The 14,690-nt window shown below is 43.1% G+C and overlaps 1 protein-coding gene across 1 annotated transcript; it reads right to left on the bottom strand.

Annotated features, from left to right (window-relative positions):
* Positions 1–2,862: 2,862 nt before the first annotated feature.
* Positions 2,863–12,129, bottom strand: GJA1 (gap junction protein alpha 1). The gene is made up of 2 exons (XM_009931883.2): positions 11,843–12,129; positions 2,863–5,942 (listed from the first exon to the last, which is right to left on the bottom strand). The coding sequence occupies exon 2, from the start codon at positions 5,924–5,926 to the stop codon at positions 4,781–4,783; it is 1,146 nt and encodes a 381-aa protein (XP_009930185.1). The 5' UTR covers positions 5,927–5,942; positions 11,843–12,129; the 3' UTR covers positions 2,863–4,780.
* Between the last annotated feature and the right edge of the window lie 2,561 nt (positions 12,130–14,690).

A 14,690-nucleotide genomic window follows, 5' to 3' on the forward strand; every position in this document is an offset into this window, starting at 1 on the left:
GGAAGGATTTCAGACATGTTTAAGACAAGCATTCTTTTTTGTGTCTATCATAATACCTTTTAAATAAGTACAGGAACCTGTAAGCTCTTCCTGTTTCAGTCTAGTGATGTGCTAGCATCATGTAATTTGCATCTGACACACTTGCCAGGACTGACAGAGTCTGGGTGCGAATATGACCTTGGGCACAGCCAAAGGCACATGGTTTAAGTCAAGGAAAGGCAGTCATCTCTTTGCAGAGCTGATCTTGCAGCCTCGTGTTTCTGGAGCCATTATGTTAGAATAAATCAGAATAAAATGGAAGACCCTCAAATAGTATCAAGGGACTGAGCCAGAGAATACATCTAGTGAATTCTCAGACATGACTTACACTTCTGACCTTATTGTCTGTGTTGGCAGTAGAAATGAAAGTAACGTAGGAGTAGCTTCAACAGCTCTATACCATCAGAGGGTTGCTTTTTGCCAGAGAAATCCTCAAGGGCCATGTGCCCCACCTCAGTTGTCAGAGTTCCCTGGCAGATCTAACTGCAAAGGGCTAGAGTGAATAGCATGAGAAGGAAAGGAAGACATCTTCAAGGAGATTATGGTCAGTCTGACCACTTGTATAATCCACTGTGTTAAAAAAATATTCTGTATCACGGGTAGTTCATGAGCTCAGTAGAAGGCTCAGTCCTGCCAGGTTTGGATTAGCAGTAAATAGAGAAAAAAAATTCTACTGGAGGAAGGTAAATCCTATTTTCTGCCCTACTTTGTTCAAATTCTCGAAAAAGGAGCAGTGGTAATCATGGAGGAATTACAAGAAGAATTAAAAGTACTCCTGACCCCGTGGGGTAGAAACAGCCTCCACCAAAACTGGAGGAAGTTTTGATCTGACATACCCAGAACTCCACATTAACCAGTCAAGGTAACTCCAGATCTGGATCGACTTGCTGATCTGAGTTGCAAAACTCTGCCCCTTACATCACTACTTTTTTTTTTCTTGACTCAATACCAAGCTGCAGAGAAATTCCGAGGGAAATGCCTCGGTGGTGGTAACGCACAGTCGAGCTGGTGATGCTGTGCAGCACAGCAGCACTGCAGACAGCCATGGTTCTAGCATGGTGAGACCAGTACATTGTCTAAAAATGCCCAATTTCAGGGGATGTGACAGTTACACTAAGTTTGTTCTAGTTCTCAAGCTATTAATGTACTTTCCACTTCAAATACAGAAATTTCATTTCTAAATTAGGAAACAACCTTCAGTATGTGCTCACTGTATTTAAAACATCTTGAAATTATATGATCTGCATATAGATTTTACGCTGTCTGTAACTTGTCCTTCTAACTTTATTCTTTACAAACATTTCAAATCACTGGGGCAGGGTGGAGGCCTTAGGATTAATTTGCCTTTTTTCAAAATACTTCTGCACAAAACATCAACACAAACTTTAAACACTTAACAGGTTTTGAATTTGGGCTTTCTCAACGTTTTGTTTGTAACCCTGCTTTTTTTTTAATTACCTTCAGAGATGTATGTTTTTACAACACCTCTTCCAGTTTGAATTCGGTATTTAACACATCCTTCTACAGAGGTTGAGAAGTCTCCACCAGCATTGTATTGCATTATTTTCTGTCTGCTGCAGACAATGCAACTGCTGCTGCAGTGATGCAGTGGGAGAAAGTGTGTAAAGAACCGGATGAATGGCACACAAAATTATGTCACTGCGGTGATTTTGAATTGTGTAACAAATACACTCCACGGAAATAGACCTAGGTGTGAGAAATGGCCCATGGAATGTCTTCACCCTACACACGTACACACATTGCATTACCACCAAAAAATCACTCAGCGAGCCTTGGCACTGAAGCACTAATTTGTATTAGTTGTCCAAGATGCCCCAAGAAACCGAGTCCTTAATTTGCAACGTACCTGACAATCGGCCTGTCTAGGAGACACTAGATTGTGACTCAGGGTTAGCCCTTCTCTGGATGTTTCTTGTATCCACCTTTCCAAGGCCATGATCCTCACAAAATGCTTGGAATGCCCTTCCCTTTGTACAGACCAACTAGGACAAGCCAGCTTAAATATTACTCATTATTTAAGGAATACTTCAAGGAGTCATGCCTTGTGCTGGTGCTTGTGTAGTATCTCTCAGAGCTGTAAATCCACTACCATTGTCCTGCTTATTTTCCCCCTTCTTTACTAATAGGAGGGAGAAGAATTTGGACTCAAAATTAACACACAAATTTAAAAGTAGAAAGCTGTATGATAACTGCATGACCATTATATTTTGATTTTTCAAATAAAAGACGAGTTGAACCACCTCCCCTTTATAGTCCGATGCTGGAAAGCCAAGTACTCTGTGTGTTCATTAGTGATGGGAACCTAAAATGGTGAAGCACTAGACGGTAGGCAAAATCCCAGCCTTACCAAAACCAGTACCTTTTCCCCACTGACTCTGAAGGAATGAGGATTTCATTCCAGAAATTCAAACTGACAGTCAGTCAGGCAATCTGATTAGATGGGGAAATGTAAACTAGAAGCCATGTTTTCATAATGTTTAATCTAGGCTATATATAAAAATTATGTGATAGTATCTTGCTACTATCCTTTTCGTAATAGTCTGCAAATAAATACATATTTTCTGAGGCTCATGGCAAGATTTGAATTACAGTGGCAAAAACGATGCTTGTTTTTCCAGCATTGTGAGGGTATTTGAATCTGGTCCTGTGAAATTTCAGTTCAAAGTAAATCCAGATGGATTAAATCAAGAATACTGCCGAAATGCAGAGTGACTGGGGAAAAACGAAGAGGGAAGGAGTAGTCTGGATTGTAAGACCAAAACAAAAGATATATGGACATACAAAAAAGACAATTAGAAAATATATTTATACTAAATTAAAACTTTATTGACTAATGTTCTTCAGACAACATGATCCGACGGACTATGGTTGCATACAGGCAATGAAGTTGAACATAACAGTAGTTTAACATGGAATGTCAAACAAATTAATATAATGAATTAGATGAAACAATTTATCTGTGTTGCTGCAAAATGACACCAAGCTATCTATTTCCTTGGTCAATCTGTGTTCAGCTAAGAGGCTATGCAATTGAAGAAACTGGTAGATTTCTTTAGCATATATTTCAAATAAATTAGCTAAATTGTACTCTTTAAAAATCCTTTCAACTTCACTTGCATTTCAGACAAAATCTAAATGTAAACACTAAAGTTGCCAGAGCCATCTAGAAAGACCTAACTGTCAAACTCGGAGTGGACCTTACAGTTCAGTAAATGTGAATAACTAGAACAAGAAAAATACCAGTTACTGCAAAAGTCACGTAGGCATATTTTATTATTAATCCAGCACAAAGCATTTCTTCTAAGTTTCTCACATAAAAGACTAAAGCTTGCTTACAGTACTACATCTTCTATCATTCAAGCATCATTATTACCTATCAGGGATATTGGCTAGATGACCTAATGGGCCTTTTCCACCTCTAACTTCTACAAAAGAGAATCATTCATGCCAGCAAGAACATGGTTCACTACATCTTGGGCTTGATCCTGTAGCCTTCATTCAGGCAAAACTCCCATTGACTTAAAAGAGAGATTTTCCATAGCAAGACATCCAGGATTACGCCCTTTTTATTTTTAAAAAAGCATCCATTTAGGATACATGGAAAATATTCTATAGAATTAAAAAAATATAATGACATGTGCTTCACTTGCATTGAAGGAATTAGAGACTGTAAACACCATAGTGGCCCACATCTTCACAATATCCATGAGAAAGTGTCAACTGCAAGTAATCTATGTGCGTTTATTTTTCAACGTATGCTTCTGAGGGTGTTTTGTGTATACCTTTACCTCCACATCTACACATGCGTACACCCTTAATATACACAAAGGTGTGATAAAATTCACTAAAGGCAGTTGCTTCCCTTAACGCTTGTTAGTCTTAATATTTAAATCAGCAAGTGGCAGCAAACTGGGTTTTAAATGATGCTTATTAGACCGTATGTGAGCAGCAGGACACGGATATCGCTGTGGGCAAGAGAGTGTGGCTGACAGTTCTACGAGTGTGGAGCCATCCCACTTACGTGCATCACAAAATCTACCTGCGTGAAGGGCTGGAAAAGCAGGTGATAAAAGTATTTCTTAGTGGGCCATGTCTGAAATTTGAGTTGAATGGTTCAAAGGCTGTAGATTGTCCCCATAGGAGTCTTTCGACAACCTGGAGGACCACCCAGGAAAGTTTACCTTCAAAGTGCACTTTCTAAGAATGGAATGTTCTTGACAGGGAAATGATCAGAGGCAATCCTGGACTTTTTGCTTGTTGAATAGGAAAAATGTTTTCATCTTCAGGCAGCACTTCACCCTGACAAATATGAGTTCAGTTATTATTGGGTTTTAGTATTACAGAAGATTCTTTAGAAACAAACATGATAGAACACACATACACATACACTCAGATATTTACAGCCTTTCTAGAAAAACAACCCCCTACCTTAGTACTGACTACCTATCTTTTCCTTTTTTTTCTTTTTTTTTTAGTATTTAAATTCTTTAAACCAGCTACATTAAATACCAACGTGTACTGTACCACCCCACACCAACCCCACATCCCCCCCAAAAAACAGCAAGTATTTTAAAAGTTTGTTCGCTTGTTTGTTTTTTACGATTGTTAAAATCTCCTGCTTGTGACTGTTAAGTACCACCTCCACTGGAACGCGATCGGTACTGACGGCATCTTCCAATGCACGTCGTTTCATAGTTGAGCAAGTACTGCAGCTGGAAGCCTAGATCTCCAGGTCGTCGGGTCGAGGCCTGCTGCTGGCTCGGCTGCTGGCTCTGCTGGGAGGCCTCTGGTCCACAATGGTGAGGGGCTGCAGCTCGTGTCCCGATGCCAGTTTTTTAGCGTTCTGGTGCTCGTCGGAGAAGTCGAAGGGCTGGGCGTGTGAGTTGGAGATGGTGCTGCCAGCCTGCCCCATTCTGTTCTGCTCTGCGCTGTAGTTGGCCCAGTTTTGCTCGCTGGCTTGCTTATTGTAGTTACGACAGGAGGAATTGTTCCTGTCTCCAGTAACGAGCTTGTACCCCGGGGGAGACATGGGAGACAAGGGGGCGGTCGGAGAGGAGCAGCCATTGTAGTAAGCGTATTTGGGGGAGCCACAGTCCTTGGAAGGGCTCATGGTACTGCTGTGGGAGTAGGGGTCGGTTTTCCCTTTCACGCGATCCTTGACACCCTTGAAGAACACGTAGAAAAGCTCGATGATGTTCAAGGCAAGAGACACCAAGGACACGACCAGCATGAAGAGAATGAAGATGGTTTTCTCAGTGGGACGAGAGAGGAAACAGTCCACTCTGTGCGGGCATGGGTCTCGCTCACAGGTGTAGATGGCATTCAGGCTAAACCCATAGATGTACCACTGTATCAGCAAGAAAGCCACCTCAAAGACAGATTTAAACAGGATGCTGATGATGTAAGTGCGGAGCAGCCCCCCACGCATCTTCACTTTGCCATGCTCTTCGATCCCATATTTGAATTTCTTAATTTCTATTTGCTTGAGATGCATATCCACATTCACACCATCATTTTGGACTACCTTGAGCTCTTCTTCTCTTTTGTTCAGCTTCTCTTCTTTCCTCATTACATAGAACACATGTGCCAGGTACAAAAGGGTAGGTACAGACACAAATATGATCTGCAGAACCCAGAAGCGTACATGGGAGATGGGGAAGGACTTGTCATAGCAGACGTTCTCACAACCAGGCTGTTGAGTGTTGCACCGGAAAGCAGACTGTTCATCTCCCCAAGCAGATTCGACTGCTGTCCCCAACAGCAAGATTCGGAAAATAAAGAGGACAGACAGCCATACTTTCCCTCCTGCAGTAGAATAGGCTTGAACCTTGTCAAGAAGTTTTCCCAAGGCACTCCAATCACCCATCTTCACAGGATGCTGGCTAAAGAAGGACACAAGGAAAAAAAAAATAGTGACGGTTAAGACAGAGCTTTAACACCTTTGATACAATGAATCACAGATCAGTGCTAATAGAGCAGTGATGTCAGCTTTAATTCACGTGTTTTAAACGATCTGAAGAGAAACCAGAGTTTTAGTCTGCAGGTGGAGTGGGAAGTCAGGGAAACTGAGAAGAGAAAGTAACATATAATGTCTTGGAGCATAATGAAAAAAGAGGTTTCTAATTTCACTCCAGTTTCCAGGCAGTCCATGACAACCCCCAGTTGCCACTGTGGTTGGCTCAGCTTCCTCGGTGGCAGCCTTAGCTCAACGATCCACACCTGCCTGGGGTGGCAAACAGCTGTGACACACCGCTGAAGCAGGGGCTGGAGGTACGTAGTGGCACTGCCCGAATACGCTAGGAATAAATGAGAGATTTCTCTCCTTCAGTGTGGATCGTTCATGGTAATTTTTACATTCACTCTTCAAAAGAAGAGGAAAGCAAACTGTAGTATAATAAGTTAACGTTAGGGTCGGATACCTAAAATTTTATAATTGCAAACTGTGTACTATTTTTCCTACAGCAACATTAAACTGAGCTCTTGCATATCACTACATTGTATGTAACACATATAAGAGTACAGTGCTTAATGATGTCAAGTTTATACTATGCTCCACTTCAGAAAAATCTTGCTTTCTAAATAAAGTTTATACATTAGTATTTGCAGCACAAAGTTAGTATTCTTTACCTACACTTTTATAAGGAACCAAAAATAGTAAATACACGAAGCACAGCTAAGCTCACATTAACATATTGGAGAAACTGGTTTCCTGTTTATCTGTGGCTTGCTTAATTTAGTGTAGTTTCAGCTTCGTATTTGCATCTTTTTGTATTTAAATTCCTTCACTTTGTTTTGAAAGGAAAAAAGATTTAGCAAGGAGAAAAGGTGAATGAGCCCCTTCTGTTTTTAAGGCAACTCCCAGCGTGCAGTTTGCATTCCAAGTGTTGAACACTGCAAGTTTAAATCGTCTCTCTGGACTTGAATTTTAAAGCGCACATTTCTGGGACAGAGGCAGCTTCTCGGGGATATCTGGAAATACAGAGGACGATATATAAGAAATTAAATGGTCTACCTGATGTTCTAGATTCCTAGGAAAAACTAGGATTTTTATAACTGGAGAATGGTAACCTGATCTGCATAAAAACTTACATTTTAACTTGCCCCTCACGAACCCACGTGTGAAATCGGGCACTTGAAAGGATATACAATCACAAAGTTTCCCTTTTAAAACCAATGCTGCTGGGTACTGATATTTGTTCCGTGCATGCTGAGTAATCCCTTCCTGGTATTAACAGTTTTGATAATGTCCAAATGATTTCCTCCCTACTGCATCATGGATATATTCCCTAGCGAAGGTCATTTATAGAAAAAGCCCTTTTTGGATAATTCATAAAATAGGAAATCTTAGCACCACGGAGATTTTCTTTCAAGAAGCAGTGAGTCACTGGAAACACAAGATTATAAATCTGGCAAACTTCATCATAACAACAGATGCCAAATAAAAACACACCGTTCCTGCCATCGGAAAGAGTCTGAGAGACTAAAGGGAAACAAGTGTTTAAAGTACTCGCTCCCATAGCTCCAAGATGCCAATTATCTTCGAACCCCTGCAGAATAACCCAGGGCCATCTCCTCAGTCCGCTTGCTCTGGAGTTCACCCACTGCGGGGTGCAGACCCTTCCTCATGTAATTAGCTCTTCACAGGAACGAAGCCTCGTCAAAGGATCAGCCCCGCTTCAGACTTTTAAATCTGGAAGTTTTAAGCGCGCAGCGTGTTTATCTCCGACACATCCCTGCAGCCACCCGTCCCCAGCTTTGGTCCTTGCCAGGAAAGGCTAGCTGGTCTCTGCCAGCTTGAGGTGGCAGAGCAGGACTCAGACACACGAGCGCACACCGAGGTCCCTGGAAAGGCTGGAATGGAATGTGACCACGTTCCTCCTCAGGCTGGGATTGTTAAAACAGAGAACAGCCTGTAACTATACAACACGTGAAGTTTGTTTTAAAAGCAAGCTATTTGCTCCATGTCCTAGAAGTGGAAGCGGACAGAAGGAGCCTTTTTCAAGTAACAGCTTCTTTATTTAATTAGTCAGCCTTCTGATGATTCGAAACTACTGCATTGACAGACTTCCCTCAACCTCAACGTTATTTTTTTACTGTCTAAGTGTTATTTCAGATTGAAAGTTTGATTAAGAAAACAGGGGACGTGTTATTTCTAGGCAGTTATGCGTTGTTTGTTTTTTAATTACACCCCACTCCGGTCTATTAATGCAACGTGATTTACTTCAGTTTTGACCTACTTAATCCCACACCTGCAGTATTTTGAGAATTTACTACCTATTTCTTAATTTGCTTTAGCTTGCAAAATTGCCAAGTTTCATTTATGTCCTCTGGCAATATAAACGCCAGGAGGAAACATTCCATGCTTGAATTACTCATACATAGTTTTGAAAAGCAACTTTTTTTTTTTTAAAGAGATCAGTTACACGCTAGCCTTTGCCAGTGATAAAAAGCCCCACATCAATTCAAAACATTGTACTGTTAATCAGATAACCGTGTGGTGGCACATATATATTAGTCCTCTGCTTAAGTGGATTCTACTGCTTCATGAAACATGGTACTTCGTTTTGTTGCAGAGAAAATTCATTCATTGGGTCTAACCTGTTTACTTTCACGACACTGAAAGGCCATTTTTATCAACTGATTACAGCATCTCTTTACTAGGTATAAGCAGAGGTTTTTTAAGTATTCTAGCTTTGCAAATAGTTTGAAATGGATGGAAAATAACATTTAAAAATAGCTCTTCAGCGTTCTGGACTTAAACTTCTTTTAACACTTCCAAACACCTTGAGTCCACTGAGTGACACAGGTTGACCTGATTGATTGGTACAATTTCAGTACTTCAAGAACTGAAGGATATGGCTGATGATGAGTACGTGCATTTCACAAGTTCTTACTGATTATTACTTTACAGGATTATAACCTTTTTCTGAGACAGACTAATGCCAGCCTAGTAAACTCTTTAAAAGATGGATTTCTTCCAAGTCCTACTGTGTGTGGGTAAAGACAGGAAAAAAAGCTACAGAGCAGCAGGAGATATGACAGCATTCATCTGCATGAGTTTTGGATGACCACAGATAGAAGAATTTTGATTTGTAAGCCACAATTAAGAAATTCTAGAACTATTTTTTATGGACAGCATTCATCATGTCATCTGGTTCATATTTTCCAGGACGAGTAACGCAAACTCAGGGCTGTGGTAACATGCCCATGTCTGACTACAGTGTTAGAAGGTCACATGTTAGTGGATGGAAGAGCAGTTAAGGGTTAGAGTGGAATCTAAACCGGGATTTTGCAGCTGAAGCAACTGGGAAACAGGCCAAAGTTTCTGCTTTCCTACCTTTCCTGCCTTTTTCTGTGTGCTCCCACACACGTAAACAGCCAACAAAAGATTCTGGATCTTGAACATCAATCAGTGTGAATAGTTCCGAAAAGCAACAAGCATTGCAGAGAAAGCTGCTGAGATGTACAACTGATGGGATTTGGATGGGTTGGAATAGGGAAGGCTAGTTTTCTGAAATCCTACAAAAACCACCAAATGTCTTCCAGACATTCCCCTGGAAAGGTGTAGCTCATTTGCAAGTCTGCAGATGAGCTTCAGTTCATCTCATCCACTGGACAAAGATTACATATTAAACAGTTTCTCTAACTAGAACTTAAAACTGTCACAACCGTGGGCTTTTCTGGCTGCCTGCTAGAATTGCTGGTGGTCAGCCACTAGTGGATCCAGCCCATAGCCTTTGCCTCTCCCGTCTCATACCCTCTCCACCTAATTTAATTCTGAAGCGTAGCTGCAGAAGGACCTAAAGCAACTGTCATAAGCACTTTGTTAGACACTCTCTAGTTGTACAAGTCAGGCCTAACCCCTGTGTTACTGCCCCGATTCATCCTTTTCCTGACTCGCTTTCCAATTAAGAGAAGAAACACTGAATTCCCTGAGGGGGCCTTGGGTCCTCTGACGTTCCTGCTTGCAAACCTTGATTTCTAAAACGTACATGTGGCATGAACAACAGACCAGGTGCCTCCATACGAGATAAATTCAGTGGGTAACATGGAGAGGAGATACCAGAGACCGGGGAAAAGAGAGCAATGCATCTGATGAAACAGACGCATTGCTCAATGTCATCCAACCTTCCTCATACCCACAGGAATCCTTGGCCTAAACCGACATTCACTTTAGAGACAAATAAAATTAATCTTTCAGGCTTGCATAACATGAGAACTGAGATAACTTTACAGTGTTGAATCTGTTTGCGTTGCTGAGTGTACGAGCATTCAGATTTATGCCGCAAATCAAATCCCTGGTGTCCCTCTCTTCCCTCTCCTGAACCCAGCCTGCTGCTCAGCCCTCTCCCATTTGTATGCTTGTTAGGTACCATGTGCCAGTGTTTGCCTTTGAAGTTTTTGAAGGAAACACTCCAGTAAACATCGCAAAGACTAGAGGCTTAAATTCTGCAGTGCAGTGTGCTGTCCAGATGTTAAAAACGGCAGGATGAAAGCTTCACGCAAGTCCTCCAGCTCGCTCCCTATGCGCGCACACACACACGCGCACACAGAAGTCAGGTACAAGGTGTCCGCAGCCTATTTTTTTTGTCCCCATTACCAGAGGTTTTCGTCACAAATCTCACATACAAAATCAAAAGGAATTCCTCAGACGAAATATGCCACTTCAAGAGGCTCGCTGGTTATCTCAAGGCAAAACGCGAGGACACACATAAGCACACAGTATCCTTGTTTAAGCAGAGAGCGTGTTACTCGATAAGATAGACCCTGTGCTTCGTCTCTCAGCTGAAGGCTTTTTCCTGCCTCCTCGTGTTGCTCTTTAACTACTGGCAAACAGCAGGCAACAATTGCTGTAAGGAATCACTCCAAGCCTTACAACGTAAAAAGCTTTTTAGTTCTCCACGAGATGCTGCTCAAGTATTTTTTTCTCCCTCCGCATTTCAGTATTTAAGCCTTCAAGGTAGTATAAAGGGAATGTATCACACTGGGATTATGACACATATTGTGGATATTCTTGCACAGTTCTTCCTAGACAACTTTCATTTATATCCACCCAAGACTTTCAGACATTGCCAACGTGGTAAGGCACATCACGGTATCTCACGTTCCTTCTCTAAAAACCCCTCACGGAGGTTGCTAAAACAGAGTAACTATACACAAATCAGGTTAAAAATCCATAACCCACGTCTGGATTTTGTCACATCTGTTCTAAGAGAAAAGGGGAAAACTCATCGGGGAGACCACGTGAAGGTCACCACTCCGGTAGCTGCAGCATTCAACAAAGCACCTAATTAAGACCCTTGCTCTGCGCGAACCATCAGGCATCAATCAGGACTTCCACGAAACGTGTGGGGCAGGAGGGGGAGGCACTCCGGGCAAGGTCCCCCCCGTCGCTAACTTCTGATGCGGCGTCGGCAGAGCCGAGGAGCACCTCGACGGTGTCTCCCGGGGGAGCCGCCGCTTCGCCCCAGCACCGGCAGCAGCTCCGCCCTGCAGCGGCCGCGCCGCCGCGGCTTCTCCTCCAGCCCGGCACGGTTAGGAGTTGTACAAGTGTAGTGTTTGGAGAAAGGTAGAGAAGCGTGACAGACACAAGCAGAGAGCTCCTACGAGTGTGAGCTGAGCACTTTCAGAGAGAGGTCAGGCTTTCAGAGATGTGTATTTTTTAAACGAGTTCGACCATCAGCGCGATTACACAGAATTCTTAGGGTGGAGGGGGGAAAAAAGTGTTTTCAGAAAAAGTGATACACAAAAAAAGATGAAAAAAGGAAAACTTCCAACTTACCCTTGCTGATCAGCAGTGAAACTGGATCAGAATACTTCTTTGGAGGGTTAAAGTAAAATGGAAGAGCACGTTCAGGCACTCAGACCTGTCTATTTAAACTTTAAAAGCCTACTGCTGTTTTGTATTTTTCATCCTTCCTTCCCCACTAATGAAAGAAAAGTGCTGATACCTCGTAAAAGTTTTTTTCTAAACTTGGAACACTGGGAGAGCTTTTTAACAAGTTTTCAAGCCTCTGCCCGTGGAGGAGGAGGGGAGAGGGAGGGGTGGCAGCCCGGGAGGAGGGGCGCGCTGCAAATGGCGAGGAGGAAGGTGGGGGAGGAGGGGAAGAACTGAAGGCACAGCAAAAACTCAGCCCGGGGAGAGGGAGGGAGCCGAGGCGTGAAGGTCCGCTCCTGCTGATGTAACAAAACAAACGCCAGGGCGGTCAGCAGCAACACCCCCCTCCGCCCCCCTGCCCGCACCCCCCGGGGCGCCCGGGCCGCCCTGCGCCCGGCTCTCCCGGGACACCGGGAGCGGCTCCGCTCCCCGGCGTGTGGCGCCGGGGGCTGCACCGCGGGGGGAGGGCAGAGCGCGGGAGAAGGGTGAGGGGGTCAGCGGGGTGCAGCTGCTGGGCGCCGGGGCCGGACCGCACCGCTGCTGTCTCCCGCCGGGCCACCGCGCAGGGCAGGGGAGGAAGGAGCCCTCTCAAGCCCTCTCCCCGTGGTGTTGTGAGCGCGGCTGTTTCCTTAGGTCTGCTTCCTTTACGTGCACACATGAAAGTACACTCCGGGAGCAGGCTGTTTGTTTCTACGGGAGATACCCATCACACATTTTTTTTATTATTATTTGTGTGTGTGTGTGCGCGTGCCCGTGTGTGTCGATCCCATGGGAGAAATGAAGAAATGATCTCACGTTCCAGGAAACTCTTTCCAGGAAACTTCAGAAAATACAGCATAGCACAGAGAAACCGGTCTTCAATAGCGAGAAGAAATGCTCCCGATAATTTTTTGAGTGTGTTTTACAGAATAAAAGCATGCTCCAAAACCGATCGATTCAATTAGAACGAAGCTAGTTTGGCTTTGCTACTGACCAGTCCCTGGTTAAACGCTCCTTGAAAAATGCCTCCTCTGCAGGGCAGATATTAATTTATTTCTCTGCCTGCGTCAAGCTCCTCACAGATGGGAGTCCATACTGCGTTAGGAATAGGTCTTGTACTTGTTCGTGTCGTGGGGTATTAGCTCCCCTGTGGGACTGCTTAAGATCTTCTCTGGAAGAGGTCGTGGTCAGATAATTCTCAATGAAGTTTCATGTTTTGGGTGGTACTGGGCTCATTTGAGTTTCTGTTCGTGTTATTCTCATGGGGTATTCCTGGGCTCAGTAGCATGGATGAGCATGTTTTGCTCTTTAAGGGCTAGAAAGGAGGAGAGAAGTCCAGTAATGGCTGTTGAGGGGTTCCCAAATAAAGGTGCTCTTTACAGTTTCTTCTTGAAATCATGAATTTTACACTCTACCACACAACCTAGATATTACTGCTTATTTTTCATAGTCTTTACCTACTGCTTTTCACCCAGAACTCTCCGGAGAACTGAGACAAGATCTTCGTAGAAAGATACTCAGCAGGGAGCTTTGAAGCTGGGACAGAAACACACCCATCCTGATTCTTGCTCTGGTGCTGTTTGTAGCAGACCACACTGCCTCCTGTTTGAGAGTTGGTACACTACAGCTGTACATCTTCCATTCTGCTTCCTCTGGCTACGGACTGGAGGGGGGAGACGACGGCTGGTTTCCTTAGCTTGCCCCTTTCATTTGATACTGGCTGTTAGTTTTGACAGTTTTTTTTTGTTTTTACAGTTGCCCAAGCCATATGGCAGAAAGAAACCTTTTCTTCATGTTCTCTGAATGTTGTTTTAAGGTTGCATTTTCTCTTTACAGTGGGGGAGAAATGGAGCTTTGTGCTTAACAGGCTGTGGGCCCTTCTTCTTGAGAATTAAAAAATTGTAATACACAAACCATAGTGTTTCACTGCCTTCATGACTATGGCACAGCCAGTGAGTGGAGTACACAGAACGCCCCTGCTACTGCCCCATAGAACACTGGTTACTTTAGAACAAAGTACAAAATACCAACCACATGGCTATGTGTGTGCTGGTCCTGAGATAATGAAGAGATTTGGAATATCGTGTGTGTTGGTGCTGAAAACACTGCCCCTTAGGAAAGCAGTTTTCTGTCAGGAAGAAAAACTTATATTATAGAATTCTAACGTACAATGCTATTGTTCCCTGTCAAAGCCGGCATGATCACAGGGGCCAGCTTGCCCGATCTTGCATTTTCCCAAGTATCTTCCTGTATAGCCTTTGCAATTTTTCAAACATTCTGTTTTTAAAAGAAGACCCGAGAAGTATTTCTCCACTTAAATAAACAAACAGTATTTTTGAGAAGCCCACCACTCTTACAATCCACTTTGAAAAACAAAATGTGTATGTTAGTAACAAGGGAAAAATAATTTTGCGGCAATAATAAGCATAACAGTTTGCTTTGCTATGGCATTATTCACATGAAAAGGGAAAGTATTTCAAGTCTGCACTGTGATAGTGTGTAGAATTAGCAAGAATTATTATTAGTCCTGACAAAAATGCCTTGGAAATGTCTCTTGGAGTTCGGAAGTATGTCTCCATGATCATGTTTCACAGCCTATTAGCAGAACATATTCAGCTTCAGACGATGCAATGATCTACCATTTCACAAAGTTACCAGAAAGTCTCAGACTCATTTGCATTGCAATGGAAATAAGTTTTTCGGATTGAACAAACATCTTCACACACAATCCCTCTTCAGCTGAAGCAATGTTCAACAGCAAAGCACTGGGCTG

This window comes from Opisthocomus hoazin, chromosome 2 (assembly GCF_030867145.1).
Source record: "Opisthocomus hoazin isolate bOpiHoa1 chromosome 2, bOpiHoa1.hap1, whole genome shotgun sequence".
NCBI classification, from domain to species: Eukaryota; Metazoa; Chordata; class Aves; order Opisthocomiformes; family Opisthocomidae; genus Opisthocomus; species Opisthocomus hoazin.